The following is a 16,938-nucleotide window of genomic DNA, read 5'->3' as shown; positions in this document are numbered from 1 at the left end:
TCAGCCAAGTACCACAGTGGTAGATCCCTTTTCTGTTGGAAGGATAATGATGAAGTCATACGTTTTTAGAGAGTGAAGAGCCTGGTGTTCTCCAAAGGGAAGGTTAGGTCTTGTCATAGGGTACTGAGAAATGGTTGTGAAGCAATGCTGGATGTTAGGAATTATTGGAAGGCTTGTAAGGGTTGGTTTTGAAGTAGTGGTGATGGAGCAAGATAACATTGTGGTTGGAACTACTCAAGACAGGGTTCAGCGTCAAGTTTACTGCAGGAAAGGTTTTGGAATTGGGTTGCAACGTAATGTCAACTGGAATTACCACTTTCAACTTACAAATATCACTTTTGTGCTTTCTTCCCACTGACTTGGGATGCAACAAGTTTTCCTATAGGTGAAGTGGATCACACTGATTCAGTTTGTTTTGCAGCAAGGCATCTCCAACTTACTGGTCAGGGGGGCACCATGGCCACTGTAGACACAGACAGTGGTCGTGTGTGTGTGTGTGTGTGTGTGTTTGTGTTTGTAGTATTTCAGAAGAAGGTCTTTTGGCCAAAAGCTTAAATGTATAGCAGTCTCTTCGTGTACCTGCCTGTGGCTCAACATCTCTTCTATATGGTGAGTAGCAGTCTATCCTTTTCTAATATTGTCGTTATTCCATCCTGGACTTTCCATCGTTTTATTGGTTATGAGGATGGTAATAATGTACTGAGTTCTCCCTGGTTCCTGCCTCTCACTTACACACCATCCACTGTAAAATCAATGATTGTTGATCAGTCCAGTATTTCCTGGAAAGGAGACAGTAGCCATGGGAGATGAGGATTTGAGGTAACTTTAGTGTATCTGGCGTGTGCATCTCAGTAGTTTACCCAAAATACATTTGCAGCAGCTTCTAATCATGTGACAGCAATCAGCATGATTTCTGTGTGTTTACAAAAAGTAGTAAACTCATCTTATGCCCAAGAACAGAACGCACTTATGGGCTGCATTTTAGCTGGTGCTATTTATTTCTGAATAATAACAATCATATCATGGATATTAATTTTTGTTATTTATTTGATTGTAAGGGTAGACTCATGTCCAAGAAATTACAGTTTTTAAAACTAAAATTAATACAGTAGTAACACTCTTGTATCAAAATATTGCATATCTTATATAATGAAAACACAAAATATTAAAGCAAGCAAAATTTACCAAACTCACAACTACATATTAACACATTTATGTGACTGTTCACTTTTCTTATGTTGATAAACACACTGAGTTTGGTTATGTATTTGCTCATTAATGAGTTTCTGACCGAACAAACTGCCTTGGCAGACTAATAGTCAATGCTAGACACAGAAACATACAAAAAGCTGAGAAATGAAAGACTGTTTAACAGTATATTGTATACCAGTATTCTATGAACATTAATTTTAAAGATTGCTACTGTTAGTTGAAAACCTTGAGATCTTTACCTTCGTACAAACACTTAAATATTGGACAGTTGCATCTTTGTCTGAGTGCATACTCATAACTTGTAACATATCATCTTTATCACTCCATTTCACAAGTATATTCTTCATACCATTTTGATTCAAACTACCTATTCAAAAAATACGTACGGCGTGTATGAGAAATGTATTTGCCATAAGAATTAAATTTACGGATATAAAAACCAGAAATGCGGCGTGTGTGTTCCCTATTTAATTGAATATTTCTTCTTCCCCTTGATGGAGCAAACAGTACGTTTTGGCGGCAAATCAAGATGGAAATCTTATTATCAGCTCCACTTAATTTTACAAAATCACGAGATTTATGACTGACATGAAAAAATTAGATGAAAAGCGGAATGCTTAGTAGACAAAAATTTAAGAAAAAGGAAACGCGGAATGCTTAGTAGAGAAAAATTTAAGAAAAAGTTTCAAGTTTCAGTCCACAATCCAATAAAATAGTCTATAAAAGTGGGCCTACATATACTTCGCCCACAATATATATTATTCTTAAGGCAATTAATACTTCAATTTCAAACACACAAGAGATGAAAGCAAATTACTTCTTCCAATTTACTCCGGAAAGGTGGAAAGCTGACCACGTACGCAAATGAGCTGTAAATGCCTCACCTACAATACCTAGGCCTTCTTGGTTATTTAATAACAACATGTGAAAATAAAGTATTGAGAAAGTAATGGTTCCTTGACAGAACACAGATAACCATGAACAAAATTCTTGATGTGATTATTCTTCACATGGATGTCTCATCCTGAAAAATGCATACTCGTCGCTTTTTGGATCAAAATTATGTATCTTCTCGAAGTTGCAAAGCTGTGCTTTTTCTTCGAGTGTATCTGAATATTCTTTCAGGTGGTCCTTTGTCAGTGATAAAAGATACTTCCTGCTCTCAATTATTACTGTCGCATCCTTACTCGCTACAGATAGTATTTCTTTACTCAGCACATGTGTCATATTTTGTGATACAACGATAATGTCAAATAACTCCTTGAATTCGCGTTTTTGCAGACAATCTACTTTCTCTGGACTTGTCAAAAATATCACTGTACCATTTTCAACCGATATTGTTTCATGCTCTTCCGCAGAAGCATTTGACACGGGTATCTTCGTGACTTTCTTATCCTTGTCGTCCTCTGAGACCAATGGAGCACTTGTTATTTCTGTAATAACGACTCCACTGTTCGTTTCTCCTTTCACTGGCACATGAACGTACGGAGACTTATTCTGCAGTTCATGGAAATATTGCATCAGATTTCTTTCAGAGATATCAGTTGCTTTCTTCATATACACGCCGTTAGATTTACGATTCATATCTGTCTGGTCGGTTTCCATTCCAAATGCGTAAAATGGGCCACTGACAACATCGCCAATGTATCCGTGATGTCGGAGTTTTCCTTCCATTCTGATGACATAAGCGGCTAGTGTAGGATTGCTAATAGCGTACTCTGTTTCCAGCCACGTAAAGCCAACGCCATTGGTTCTGAATTGTTTGTATTCCTGGAAATTAATGTATTCACTGCCACGGTCTTTCAGAACCATATAATAGTCCCAATCAAATACCCCTTCTCTTGAGTCGTATCGTGAACCCAACATATTACGCAGCCTTTTATCCCAGAGATCGGTCATATCGAAACTACTATCAAGCGATCTCCAGAATTTGAAAATATCTTCCAAGCGATCGCGGTCTCGATATTTTAAGTGGCTGAAGTCGAATAATGGTAGCACTTTTTTCATATGTTCTTCGTCAGTTATCATACGTATTAGATGATTACATTTTTTCGATAGGTATGACGCCGTGCTTGCTCTGAGGAATGCATTTCCGTATAGCTCCATGAAGATCCTCGTCTTTTCTAGAAGACCCAGTTTCTCAGGAGGTTCAAGAACCACGGATAGCAGCAACATCTGACGTGCAAGCACTTCAAGATGAAGTTCATAGACAAAAAATCTAATGTGTCTTTTACTATGCGTGTACGACTTTGCTAAGGTTTTTATTACGTGTCTAGCATCACTAGTTCCGATAAGCAAAATATTCAAAGGTGTTCTTTCTGGTAACTCGTCTGGAATGAGATTGTCTCCAACACGTTTGGGCTGATTTGTATATAAAACGTGTTGTAAATCAAGAGCTCTTGTCACACCCCAGAACATCCTGGACGAAAGAGAACCTGCAAATAGTAAATATAGCAAGATTTTCTTGCCAAAATAATTTCATGGGAAGGTTACGACAGAACAGAACAGTTGCTTGGAGTTTTGCTATTGCAATCATTAAAGAGGATGTAAAAACTTACTGCGTTATGCCTTTGTTGTACTTAGAAGAAATGCAACCCACTGCGATCGAAGCATAATCTTGTTTAAAATTTGGTCTCCTAGGCACACCCAAAGATTAAAGATCCAAGAAGCTGTTGACATAATATTGCCTAGATACGGTAGAAAGTTGCAACGAAATTGCTTCCTGTAGGTACTGTCACTGGAGAAAAATTTCACTGGATTATTTTCACGCTAACTACAAACATTAGTTAGCAGATAAAATAAACTGTGTACTAAACTTTTCTTAATATAGTGGCACGGAAAATAGAAATAAAATTGCCCATTGTAACAGCGAATTTTTCACAGGTTAAACGATTCCGTTTTAGAAATGGATAAGTAGACGTCTGATCCCCGTAACCAGTAGTTTGATTCCACTTGTGAGGAAAGTACTCAAGTTAATTTTAGTAATTAATATTTGCCATTCACAATGGGTCACCGAATAGTAAATTCCCCGCAATCGCCAACAATAGTATTGTAAGTCCACGTTACGTCACAACAGTTATAATTCTACACCACCCAATATACCCATTACGATCTCATCTATTCTCATTTACAAAACTAAGAGTGTAAATCATTTGTCGATTACTGGTAGCCATTTAAAAATGTTAATAGACAGGTAGCTGTCATGCAATACACCACAAAAAATTCGCAAAAAGACTGCAACGCACGGGGTCGGCGTCAAATGTGTAAATTTTCATTGTGCAGTGGTTGCACTGTGACCTATGGAGATTGGAGCAAGTAGGTAGTGCATAGTGCATACATAAACATCAACGAAGTTCAGTCCTGAAGTGCAAAAACCGGTCGTTAACAACGTGGAAATTGTTTTATTCAAATAGGACATACACCAGTTTTTCCTTTTTTTAGGGTATTCAAATGACGTAGTTTGACGGAAAATACATGATCAAATACAGATGATAATCATAAACGCCGTTTTCTGAAGAGTAGTTTACAAAACAAAATCGCAGTCGAGATCTGATGTAAAGCGCCGTCTCTGTTTTCACATGCGTGGGTGCTAAAATTAGGATCATTAAGAACTTTAGCTTGGCGACGGGACCATACGGATCATGAGCCAGTAAGATAAAAGATTCATTTGTCTACGTGTGCTGTGATTAGTGTGTAAATGGCAGTATTCCTCAGAATATCCAAGAAAATGCACGTTTATTTACATATTTGTGGCTGTAGTTCCATGTGCAGGTGTTGGCAACAGACGAACGAAAACACGCTTTGTGTGGGCGATATGGTTCCCGCACTCGCAGAGCTTGTTTGAAATGTTAGTAGAAACTAAGACTGATAACCTTAGTTATCTTGTAGTTTGACCTCTGCCTTTGACTGAATTTCGAAGCATGGAGCCTCACTTACGGTAAGAAAACGGAAAAGATAGAGTTTACTGGATTAAATTATTCATATAACTGCATATAGTTGAACTATTGTGTGTAAAATTTTCATTGCTGCCTAACGTAATTATATATAAAATTGTCGAGGAGATCCCAAGTCAGTTAGGGAAAACGACGCAGGAGCATGAGTTTTAGTGAGTCCGATAGATACATGTGGTGAATGTTTGTCTGTATGAACTGCAGTGCATCCTGTAGCGAAACTAGCGTCATTTCCTGGTGCACATTGACGTCATAGAAATACGATTTACATTTATATAAACGGCACCTGTAAATCTGGAGGAAAAATTGTCCTTCTTGCAGCGACTACTGTCGCTGATCAAAACCTTTTTCTATGTTGGTAAATGTTTGCAGAATACCCACAAACGTTGTAGTATTACATGGTACAGAAATTTTCAGTATTTTGTGGAGATACGTCGCAGCAAAACATTGTTGCATTGTTTTGTTTATTTTGTATTTTACTTTTACGTCATACGTTCCACTGTAGATGGACGTTGAACAACGCCATCTGTTACACAGAGGGAAGTTTATTTTAACGTACCAGTATTCTATCGCTTCCTGTGCATTTGGCAATTTTTCTTTTACCCTTTCTTTCTTTCTTTCTTTCTTCCTTCATACATTATGTTCAGGTAAGTGGAACCGTTCTGCTCATATAATATTATTATTTATTCTAAACTGTGCATGTGGCAAAACATGAGGCCATGATTAAGACAGCCCTGATTCTATTCATCACAGTTTTCTTTCATTGATTTCATGTTAAATTCTTCATAGATATAGGTAGGTCTATCTTTTGTTCTGGAACAGCAAATGCCATCATTTCTCACAAATAAATCTGTGTGATTGCTCTGCATTTATATACCAGGACAAATATTCAGTCTCCCCATGTGAACAGGATGTCAAACAACAGACAAAAGGGACACAATAACTTCATTTCTCAAGGGATAATTTCTTTGAACTTATGAGAACAGCAGCATCCAATGTGTTTGAAACATGATTTTAAATAGGCTACTTGTACCCTTCTGCTCTTTTTTTTTAACATTGCTGGCGAAAAAGTTTGTTACTATTATTTTTGGGCATGAGCATCATTGGGTAGTAGCTTCTTAGTTTATTTTAACATCGAAAGTGTTAAGCCAGTTCACTCTTACATTCCGGGCAGTAGGCCAAAGCCTTTCATCTCCTATGTGGAAGTTTGAAACCATCACTGTGCTCATGCTATATATTATAACTATTTCTTATCATATAGAGCCAGAAACTGCATCTCTGTTGATCAGTTACTTTAGTTACGTCACATTCATAGTACAAAATTGAAATTGGAAGTCTGCCTGTGGGATGCTTAATGCTTTAAAAGATTGAGAAAATTTCAGGTGTTCATAAAAGAAAAATGTCCAAATTGTAGCATGAGAAGAGAGAGGGTAAAAAAAAAAGGCTTGAGTGTGATAGTATACCTCTCCCTGAAATTTTGACTGTGTTGAAAGGCTGATCTGTAGTCTATCCCGTTATTCTAGGCTTGGTTCAAAGTGATAATTTGGTTTTGAGTCGATGAAGCCAACAGATATGATTGTGAAATAAAGATTGTGGTAACATATCTGTAGTGTAACGTGATGTCTGCGTATTGCCGTATTTAACACATTTTTACCATATTCAAGACACTTTATACTAAAAACTAAAACTGCAAGGGCAATTCAGAGAACTTCCATTATATAAAGGATGAGTCTCAGAGTATATTGGTACATATTGTGTATGTATGTTGTGCAAACTACAAAAAATGCAAGGGGGTCCACTTTGTAACTTTCACCAAAGTAGACACCCGGTAAAGATCTTCTTCCTTGTCCTTCGTCTGTTATCTACATGGGGTTTGCATGTTAAACAGGATTTGATATGTTAGTGGTTTGGGTGGTCAGTTGTCCTTTCAGGCACCGCACACCCCCTCCTACCCTGCAACCCCGCCTCACTCTGGTATAAAAATTGTGTACCCCATTGTTTGTGTTCCATCTTTGCCATGCTAAAATGTGTGATGTGAGACATGGGTACCAGCCCATTCTTCACCTAGTTGGATGTGGGAGACTGTCTAGAAACCACATCCATGCTGGCTGGCACATTGGTCCTCGCTGTTCATTCATGGGACGGTTTTAATGTGGGGCCAGTGCACATGGTGATGTGTGTAGCTTTTTGGGTAGGCCACAATTGGCAAAGATCTAATGATTATTCTTTGAATGAAAACTTAGAACAAAGGTATGTTTCTTAGCAGAGCAAAAATGAATCGTGTATGCAGACCATGCTGGTTATGTGCAAAGAGAGGAAAATAAAACTAATTTATTGTAAGTCACAGTGCATAAAAGTCCAATTTATTTTTAGTATTTGTCTTGGATCATTTTAAAAACAAGATACAAAATATTTTTTGTAGAATGGTTATGTATCTACAGTCCTAACTGCAGTAACAGACAGATATTAAGTCTCTCAACATTATGAGAAGGATAGTTGCTACTCACCATGTAGTGGAGATGCTGAGTCACAGAGAGGTACAACAAAAAGCCTGTCACACAAGAAGCTTTCGCCCAACAAGGCCTTTCTCAGAAACAGACCACACACACACACACACACACACACACACACACACACACACACGACCACAGTCTCTGATAACTAAAGCCAGACTACAAACAGCAGTGCATGATGGGAGAGGCAACCAGATGGGGGTAAGGAAGAGGCTGGGGCAGGGAGGGGGAACAATAGCAGGATAAGGGTGGGGGATGATAAAGTGCTTCTGCAGCAGTGTGCAGGGATGACGTGGAAAAAGGGTAGAGCAGCTAGGTGCATTTGGGAGATTAGACAGAGGTTGGGAAGAGAGGGAAGGTAGCGGAGAAGGAGAGAAGCTTGTAGATCACCTACAAATAAATCTGCGTTACAGCTATGGGTACCCACATGGGACCATCCTATGCCAACCTATTCATGAGCCACCTAGAGGAATCATTCCTAAACACCCAGAATCATAAACTTCTCTCCTGGTTTAGATTCACTGATGACATCTTCATGATCTGGATTGAGGGTGAAGATACAATATCCACATTCCTCCAGATCCTCAACACTTTCTCCCCCATTTACATCACCTGGTCTTACACATCCCAACAAGCCACCTTCCTCGATAATGACCTCCACCACAGAAATGGCTACATCATTACCTCTGTCCATATCAAACCTACCAAACACCAGCAATACCTCCACTTCGACAGCTACCACCCATTCCATACCAAGAAGTCCTTTCCATACAACCCAGCCATCCGTGGCTGTCGCATCTGTTCTGATGAGTGATCCCTCTCAAAATACACTGAGGGTCTCACTGAGGCCTTTACAGACCCCATCCCCCTCAACCTTCTACAAAAGTAAATCTCCCGTGTCTTATCTTTCCAGCCATCCTCCACCTCGGAAAGTCACACAATCCGGCCACACAGGAGCATTCCCCTCGTGGTTCAGTACCACCCAAGACTGTAGCAACTGAATTACACTCTCCACCAGGGTTTCGACAGTCTCTTATCATGCCCTGAAATAAGAAATGTCCTATCCACTATTCTTCTCACCTCCATCCCCCACAATGGTATTCCTCCCATACATCCTCCCACCTCCATCTACTCTAGTCTGGTCACAAACATTATCTGTCCCATCAAAGGCAGGGCTACCTGTGAAAGCAGTCATGTGATCTACAAGCTGCAACCACTGCGTTTCATTCTACATGGGCATGACAACCAACGAGCTGTCTGTCCGCCTGAATGGCAACTGACAAAGTGTAGCCAAAACCAACTGTACCACCCTGTTGCCGAGAATGCCACCCAACATGACATTCTTCATTTAAACGACTGCTTCACAACCTGTGCCACCTGGATTCTTCCTACCAACACCAGCCTTTCTACAGTGCGCAGGTGGGAACTCTCCCTGCAATATAACGTACGTTCTCCTAACCCTAGCGGCCTAAACGTTTGTTAGTCATAGTCCTTACCCATATAGCCCATTCCCTGTTCCCATTCCAGCACTACACAGTCCTGTATTCCACAATCCATCCAGTCTTTTTAATTACCTCCGTCCTGTTGCCTGCTGTTTGTAGACCGTCTTCAGCTGCAGAAATTGTGGTCATGTGTGTGTGAGTTGCATTTCCGTGTGTGTGTGTGAGGGGGGGGGGGTTGGATAAAGGCCTTGTTGACCTTAAGCATATTGTGTGGCAGTCCTTTTCTTGTGCCTATCTGTGACTCAGCATTTCCGCTATATAGTGAGTAGCAACTATCCTTTTTATAATATTGTTACATTCCATCCTGGATTTACCATTGTTAGATATTAATTCTATAAACTTAGTTGAGCTGAAGAACATAATACCTTGGGTTTGAGTTTGACTGCGTTATTGAAGTGTTTCCCAGGAAATAGCCAACTTAATCAAGAAGATTGTTGCTAAGATTTATTTTTGAGTCTTCAGCAAGTTAAGAAACCAAGGAGCTCACAATCTAAAAACAGTTTAACATACTGATTCTCCCAGGCAGTTAAATCTGCCCTGGTGTTTACCCTTAAGAAATCTGAACCAAACCCTATCCTACCTCATATCAGAGCTCCCAATTCTGTTCCCATACTCTTCTATGCTTACTTCCTCATAATCATGATCCAGCCTCCAGCCCACCTACACCTATTCCAAATTCCATATTTTGCTGTTACCCATACTCATTTTCAAATATCAAACTTACACCTCACAACGCCAAAAGCATTCAACATCTCTTCCAAATGATTCCCTCCTGGAGCAGCTTCTTCTTCTTTTTTTACTTGCTTCATCATTTTTGCCATACTTCTTTCAAGTTATTTACTTTTCTTTTATCTTTTACAAATCATCGTTCTGTAATCAGTATTGTAATAATTTTAAAAACCAAGTAAATATTTTCCCTTTTTTATATTTTAAAACTATTTATACTAGCATAAATTTGTGTGCCTGAAGAGTGGCATATTAAACCACTGCCAGTTGACTCTGCTTGCAAGTAACAAGTGAATGAAAGATCAATAAAGGAAAAGAAACAACCACACATTTAAAAAAAATAATGGCAAGCCTGAAATTTAAAAAGTGCCAGTGCCATTCTTTGAGGGGATTTCTGAACTGCTATTAATATATTTTGGAAGAACAATGCTCATGCATATTTTCAATTGCTGTCTACATATCATCCATTTGAGCATTGAAACAGTTTTTTTCTTACTTTTGGTATATAGCACCCAGAACCGCTCGGCCACTTGTGTGTGTGTGTGTGTGTGTGTGTGTTTACGTGTGTATGGGCACGCGTGTGCGTGCACGTGTGTATGGGTGCACGCGCGCATGCAAAAGTGTGTGTGTGTTGTTGACGAAGGGCTTAATGGCCGAAAGCTTTAATTGTGATTCTTTTGGTTCTACCTATATGCAAATCAGCAGCTCCGTTCTATGGTGTATTCTCCTAATATTGTTACGTTCCATCCTGGATTTTCCTTTGTTTGAATTATCCAGTGATGGCATTCCAGATGTTTAGCTTCATCACCTGTTTGAAGGTACTGCACTTGTTGATAATGATAAAGACCTAGTTCATATAATGTTTGACACATTTTTAGATGTGGATCACCCATAGGTGTTGAAACTCTTTGCGGATTTTCATAGGCATACAGTTGCTGAGTATTTCATCCATAATTTGTACAGCTGTGTCAGAACAAATGTGTGTGCTGGTAACTGCACCAGTCTTATGAAGTTTGTATTTTTATACCTCACAAGTAATGAGATAACTTCCACTTTATAACCTGTAAATAGATAATACATGACTTGAGGAAAAACGTTACACACCAGCCCACAGTAAGACCATTGCACAACCCGAGAGGCATACTGTTAGAAGAGATTAAGGGTTATGAGTTTCCTGCAAACACAGTTCTGCTTCATTTCAAGTAACAGGTGCATCACAGTGTATGAGTGAAATGGCATAGCAACTGGAAATGCACTCCAAAATTGAAGTATGTGGGACAGTGCGATTCTTTCAAGCAAAACATCTAAATAGCACACACATTCACTGTGAAATTCTGGTTGTATGTGGATCAAATCCAATTTCGTGTTCAGCTGTAATGAAGTGATGCCAACAATTTATCAAGGCCACACAAACATTTGTAATGTTGATTGTGAAGAAAGGCGAACGACATCGACCACAGATGACAATGTGCAGGCAATCAGAGAAACTATTCATAGCAATCCCAAGTGTCCGTCGCAGACATTGCTCAACAGATGTACATCTCTATAGGCAGTGCCATTCAGTTGTCCAAGATTGTATGTAGCATCAAAAGTTGTGTTCATGCTGAGTTCTGTGATCAGTGTCACCTACATGAAAAGGGGCAAGGTTTATGATGTCTCTGGACTTCCTTGAATGTTATTTGTGGGAAGCAATACTTTCTTAAGCTGCATCATTACGGGTGATGAGACATAGGTCCATCATTTCACACCTGCCCCAAAAATAGACACATCCTCTCACCTCTGCGGAAGAAATGCAAAGTTCCGCCATCGCGAGTGAAGGTTGTGACCATTGTTTTCTTCAACCTTGAAGGAGTGTGTATGCAGGGTTTACGTCAAAGTGCACAACCATTATGCAACACTGAAATCTGTGCACACAGTGCCCTAAATAACAAGTGGTATGGAAAATTAAGCAAATAGGTTGTTCTCCTACACGAGAAACCATCACCATACACAATGCGTCCAATGCAGGCTTTGCTTTAAAATTTTCGATGGTGGTTTTTGAAGCATCCATGATACAGTCCAGATATTGCACAACGCACTTTCATCTTTCTGGTACGCTGAAAGAACATCTGGGACAAAAGAGACATTTCATTAATGAGGATTTTTACACAGCGATTCTCAAATGGTTTTGTGACAAAGGAGCAGGTTTCTATCCTCGAGAAATTTAACTATTAAATTATTTACAGAGAAATGGTGACTCTGTGGAAAAATAGTGTCCTGTATCGGTGTCACATTAAAATGTAGTATGGGATTCAATAAAAGTTACTTGGCCTCCCATATTACTGTGTAACTTAATTTTTGAATTAAAAAACAAACCATATATTTAAAGTGTCTGCATGACCACAGTTAGCTGGAAGATGTTATTTCATTTGATTCAGATATCAGAATTGCGATCACTTGTCATTTGACCTCAACACTTCATCCTCAGCCAGCTGCATCCCTGTTCTGTTCACAATTGGACACAATGTTTATACAAGTCTATTGTTTAAATTTCGATACAGCCACATTCTAAGGGCACGAATGGAGAAGACAGAGCGATGGACGAAGAGGTATTGAGAAGAGTTGCAGAGAACAGAAACCTCTTAGATACCACAAGAACAAAAAAGAAAAATTGACTGGGCCACATTTTGAGATGGCATTGCTTACTCCAGCAAGGAACTGAAGGGGTGTGTAATGGAAAGACGGGGGAGGAAGAAAGAGATTTCAGCTAAAGGACAGTGTTAGTGAGGAAAGCAATAATTACATGGAGCTAAAAAAGAAAGTGCAAGACAGGTAGAGGTGGCAGAGACCATGCCCAAACTTGCTGCAAGACAGAACAAGTATTGATGATGACATTGTGAGATATATACATTACATTGCAAAGCAATGTGTAATGCAGAGGGAATTCTACAATTCAGAAATGCATAAGCAGTCGACATATTGAAGATACCTTAGAAATATAAAGGGGAAAAAAGACATGCTGTATGTGAATCTTCCTATTGCACCAAATTGTTTTGCCACCCATCATGGTAACCTTGCAGGGGGTAGTAATTTTGATTTTTAGAGCTCATTTCACAGTTTCATTAACAGAATGAATATGAGCAAGGTATTTCATAACCAGAGTCCATCTTAAAAAAACATTTTTATCAGGTGTGTGACCACGTCACTTAAAACTGCCAATGTTTCATGTAACAGACAGTCGTAAGTGGTCACATGCCCAAAAGAATTTTATTGAAAATACCAGTTTCATTCAGGAAATGTAGACAGCATTGCCAAACATGTGGAATTCTAACGACAACTGGAAGGATATGTAATGAATTAGGGCTTCGAAATACTATATAAGGTTGCCCAGAAATATGTACTTTGCACCAACAGCTAATAAAAGCTGTCATCTAAGGTTTATGTATTGCATTAGTTTGAATGTAAATTACATGTTTCTTTTGCACCCTTACCATTATTACATGAGTATGGAAGAGATCTGTAGATCAGCTACAGATTCGGTCATTTTGTAAGCTCAGTAGCGTCAGCGTGCCTTCATTGTGCCCTGGAGCTACCCAGGTTCTTCTGCCTCTTTCACATATTTCTGCCACTATCACATGTTTGTGTCTCTATCACATTCCTGCATTACTTTAAGCATTCTGAGTCTTCACATAAAAAATAATATGTCAGAACAAGAGAGATTCTGTCGTGTCCCACGTTTTAGTCACTCCATGCTATTGCATGTTATTGCAATAAAGTCTGCTGAGATCCCTTGTGGTGTCAATTTGTAGCGAGTTCTTGCTTTGAAATGCACACTCCCCCTTCTGTCTTCTAACCAAATCATCATATTAGTCATTTTTCATTTTAAAAAAAGGTGTTTTGCATGTCAAATTCAGTAGGCCAAATTTGCGTACCTCGTCAACCTATTCCAAGTGACAAGCACCATTTTAAATGTATAAAGACATACATTGATAAAAGTGTGTTTTCAGAGGAGAGTATTTCACAATGCCTGGGAGTGGAATGATGGTGAGACTTAGTGCATGGCAACAAAAGTTCGTGATGAAGATATTGAACAAGTTGTTACAGTATACGGAAAATAAATAAGCATTTGAATGAATAATGCAGGAAAATTAATGGACATGTAAAATGCATGTACAGCTTTTTTCTTTAAAAAATCACTGTCTTAGGGGATTTATTAATAGTGATAAATAATAGGTATTGTATTCTTCAACACTTCTTACCAGAGGTCGTGCTTGCACATCCAGAGTTGGAAACCTTGTAAGAGAGTTGCTGTCATACATAGAAGGCATCATGGAGATTATGGTACAGTTCATGAATTTCCTGTCTATGCATATAAGGTGACATAAGAAATTAAACATCATTGCATAAGTGTGTAGAATCTTCTTAGTGTATAGAATGTAGAATCAGCTTGTTAATCTGGATTTGGCAACATTAGTGGTAGAGGGTGGTTAGGTTTCTTTCCTGTCACGCACGCACTCCCTCCCTCCCTTTCTTCCTGGGACAGAATTTGTGTATCCTACCTTTCTGTGTCCCACATGAATGTCAGAGAATGTTTCCAAATGTTTGTGAATCATGTAACTGAGGGAAGAGGTAGGTACCAGCCCATTATTCACTTAGTCAGATGTAATCTGCCTAAAAATCACATCCAGGCTGGCGAGCACACTAGCACTTGTCATAAATGCACTGGTTGGATTTGATCCAGGGCCGATGTGTGTCCACAAATCCTGGAAGGGGCATGCTGATGCGTGCAGCTGTTCAACTGGGTCCATACGTATACCGAATAATCTAGTAAAACACTTATCGTAAAAAAAAAAAAAAAAAAAAATATGCCCTCATGCCATACATATTATCCTACAATACTTTCTCAAATTTATTCAAAACTGTGAAAACTGAAAAAAAAAAAATAGTTCTTGTGTTCAGGTTAATGTCTAGGCTTTCCTGTAAATGATTTTGGGATCATACCTAGGTATGATACCTTTGGATAGGACATATGCCATTTTATTATCCATCCTCATCCACATAAGCTAGTACACCGTTTATAAAAACTTCAGTGTTGATGATACATTAAGTGCCTAATCTACCTTCTTCTAAGGTATGTGTTAGTCTGTTATTGATACAGTTGTATTCTGGCTTGTCTGTAACTTTTGCTGCATGCTCAAGATTTTGTGTGTATATGTTGCCTGTGCACATATCTGTAACTGTTGTGCATTTTGTGGTGATCACATGTTTTACTATGTAGCACGTCACTCATGGATTGGTATTGTGTTCAAAGCTTTTTAGTCACTTCGTAGCTAATAACTGTAAGAGAGAGAATGGTTTATTCCATTGGTAACATTGTGTTACAGCAGATACCTGTAAATAGGCAATGTTCGATTTTCAGGGATTGAGTTAAGTAGCACACAAGGTGTGAAAGCTATCATATTTCAACTGTTACAATATGTTGTTGAAAAGGGTGTATTTTTTACTGCTAGTTAGTTCTAACAAGAGAGATTTTTGTAAAATTAACATTAATGGATATTTATTCTTCTTTCATTAGCACTTATTGTGTGAAAGTGTCTTCAGTTTTTTTTGATTTCAGAACTTATTTGCAAAACTCCTCTGAAATAGTACATTTTATAATTGTTTCAGTTACCAGCAGTCTCCACATCTAAATCATGTTGTCTGACACCAATCAGTTTAATGCTGTAGTAATCAAGTTGCACTTTTTTGTAGGATACAGTCACTGAATACACACGACTGTGTTACACATAAGTCAACAGTTGATAATAATACTTGTTTCTTAACTCCACAGCAAAGGTCTTATCCTGGGGATGGGAAATCCCTTGCTGGACATATCAGCCAAAGTTCAAGAATCATTTCTGAAAAAATATGATATGAAACCTAACAATCAAATACTGGCAGAGGAAAAGCACAAACCATTGTATGAAGAGTTAGTGGAAAATTATAAAGTTGAATATACTGTTGGGGGCTCTACACAAAATGCACTCAGAGTTGCACAGGTAAATTGAAAATATAAATGTGAAACACATTTTGTCCCAATATATGTGTGAAATGATTGTAGTGTTAAAATGTTTATCAGTTCCTGTGTTGCCATTTATGAATTGTTGTTGCAATTTTAATGTCTTCCAATAAACTTGCATAGAAATATTGTTTGTAATATGACTGTTGAGTGGTGTGTGTGTGACATATATGTTGAATAATAATAGTAATAAGTCTAATTCAGCCTGTTCCTTTGGTAGTTTCAAATGAGATGTCGTGTATTTGCAAGGTCACATAGCTTTAATCCTTTCAAAGATATATGAGCAGCATTGTGTTATGGATGGGGAAAGGGTTACGAGAGAGAGTTAGTAGCAGACAGAAATACAGCCACAACAGAGCCAACAGAAAAAACAAGAAAAATTTAATAAGATCAGTGGAAACAAGAAAACTGAGTCCTGTGGAATTAAATGATCATTAATTTTATTCTTTCATCTTCTTAACCTTTGACTAAAATTTTCATTTTGTTACCATCCCTCCCTGCTTCTGAAATGGATAATTTAATTACTAGATACATTTCAAATGTATAATCAAAGCAGGAAATCCTGCTGAAAGAAATTTTAGTTACACTCCAGCAGCAACATGGAGATGTCACAGCTATTGGAGATCGATCTTTGCCTCCAGCCTTCACAACTGGTGGTGCCGCAGTCTATAAGCTGTCTTCACAAGAAGCACTCTAGGAAGAGGCTATCGCCTCGGAGCTCCTGTCTTGTCACCTAGTTTGACCTCACGACATCCAGTTGACTATAACCACACACCTACCACATAGAGGACTCACTCTCTTGTGTACTCACATGATGGAATGTTCATTGTACCAGCTGCTATCTGTCGTTAACTTTTGCATTGATCTAGGACCATGTGTGGCCGGCTATCTTCTATTTGTGCGACATCAAACTTGTACATTATTGTGTTTCTGCTGTGTCAGTTTAGTAAGTCCAATATACTTGATGAAAGAAATTTCCAACTTTTGCTGCAATTGGT

General features: G+C 38.6%; 2 protein-coding genes across 5 annotated transcripts in view; one reads left to right on the top strand and one right to left on the bottom strand.

Annotated features, from left to right (window-relative positions):
* Window positions 1–1,121: 1,121 nt before the first annotated feature.
* LOC126237393 (dynein axonemal assembly factor 3) lies at window positions 1,122–3,889 on the bottom strand. Of its 2 annotated transcripts, none has more exons than XM_049947480.1 (2): window positions 3,771–3,889; window positions 1,122–3,647 (listed from the first exon to the last, which is right to left on the bottom strand). In XM_049947480.1, exon 2 carries the CDS (start codon window positions 3,628–3,630, stop codon window positions 2,212–2,214), a length of 1,419 nt encoding a protein of 472 aa, XP_049803437.1. In that variant the 5' UTR covers window positions 3,631–3,647; window positions 3,771–3,889; the 3' UTR covers window positions 1,122–2,211. The 2 variants fall into 2 exon arrangements, with proteins under 2 accessions (XP_049803437.1, XP_049803438.1); XM_049947481.1 differs by having other exon boundaries at window positions 1,122–3,631; window positions 3,771–3,816.
* Window positions 3,890–4,614: 725 nt separating this feature from the next.
* LOC126237394 (uncharacterized) overlaps window positions 4,615–16,938 on the top strand; it is a 97,925-nt gene continuing 85,601 nt past the window's right edge. Inside the window, exons 1-3 of one of the 3 annotated variants that reach the window (XM_049947483.1) lie at window positions 4,617–4,861; window positions 4,972–5,149; window positions 15,713–15,920. In XM_049947483.1, the coding sequence (XP_049803440.1) occupies window positions 5,133–5,149; window positions 15,713–15,920 (225 nt within the window). In that variant the 5' untranslated portion in view covers window positions 4,617–4,861; window positions 4,972–5,132. Of the gene's footprint in view, window positions 4,862–4,971; window positions 5,150–5,675; window positions 5,810–15,712; window positions 15,921–16,938 lie in introns of those variants that run through there. The other 2 variants (XM_049947485.1, XM_049947484.1) reach the window with 2 other exon arrangements.

This window comes from Schistocerca nitens, chromosome 2, assembly GCF_023898315.1.
Source record: "Schistocerca nitens isolate TAMUIC-IGC-003100 chromosome 2, iqSchNite1.1, whole genome shotgun sequence".
Lineage (NCBI taxonomy): Eukaryota > Metazoa > Arthropoda > Insecta > Orthoptera > Acrididae > Schistocerca > Schistocerca nitens.
This window is presented reverse-complemented; position numbering and strand designations above follow the sequence as displayed.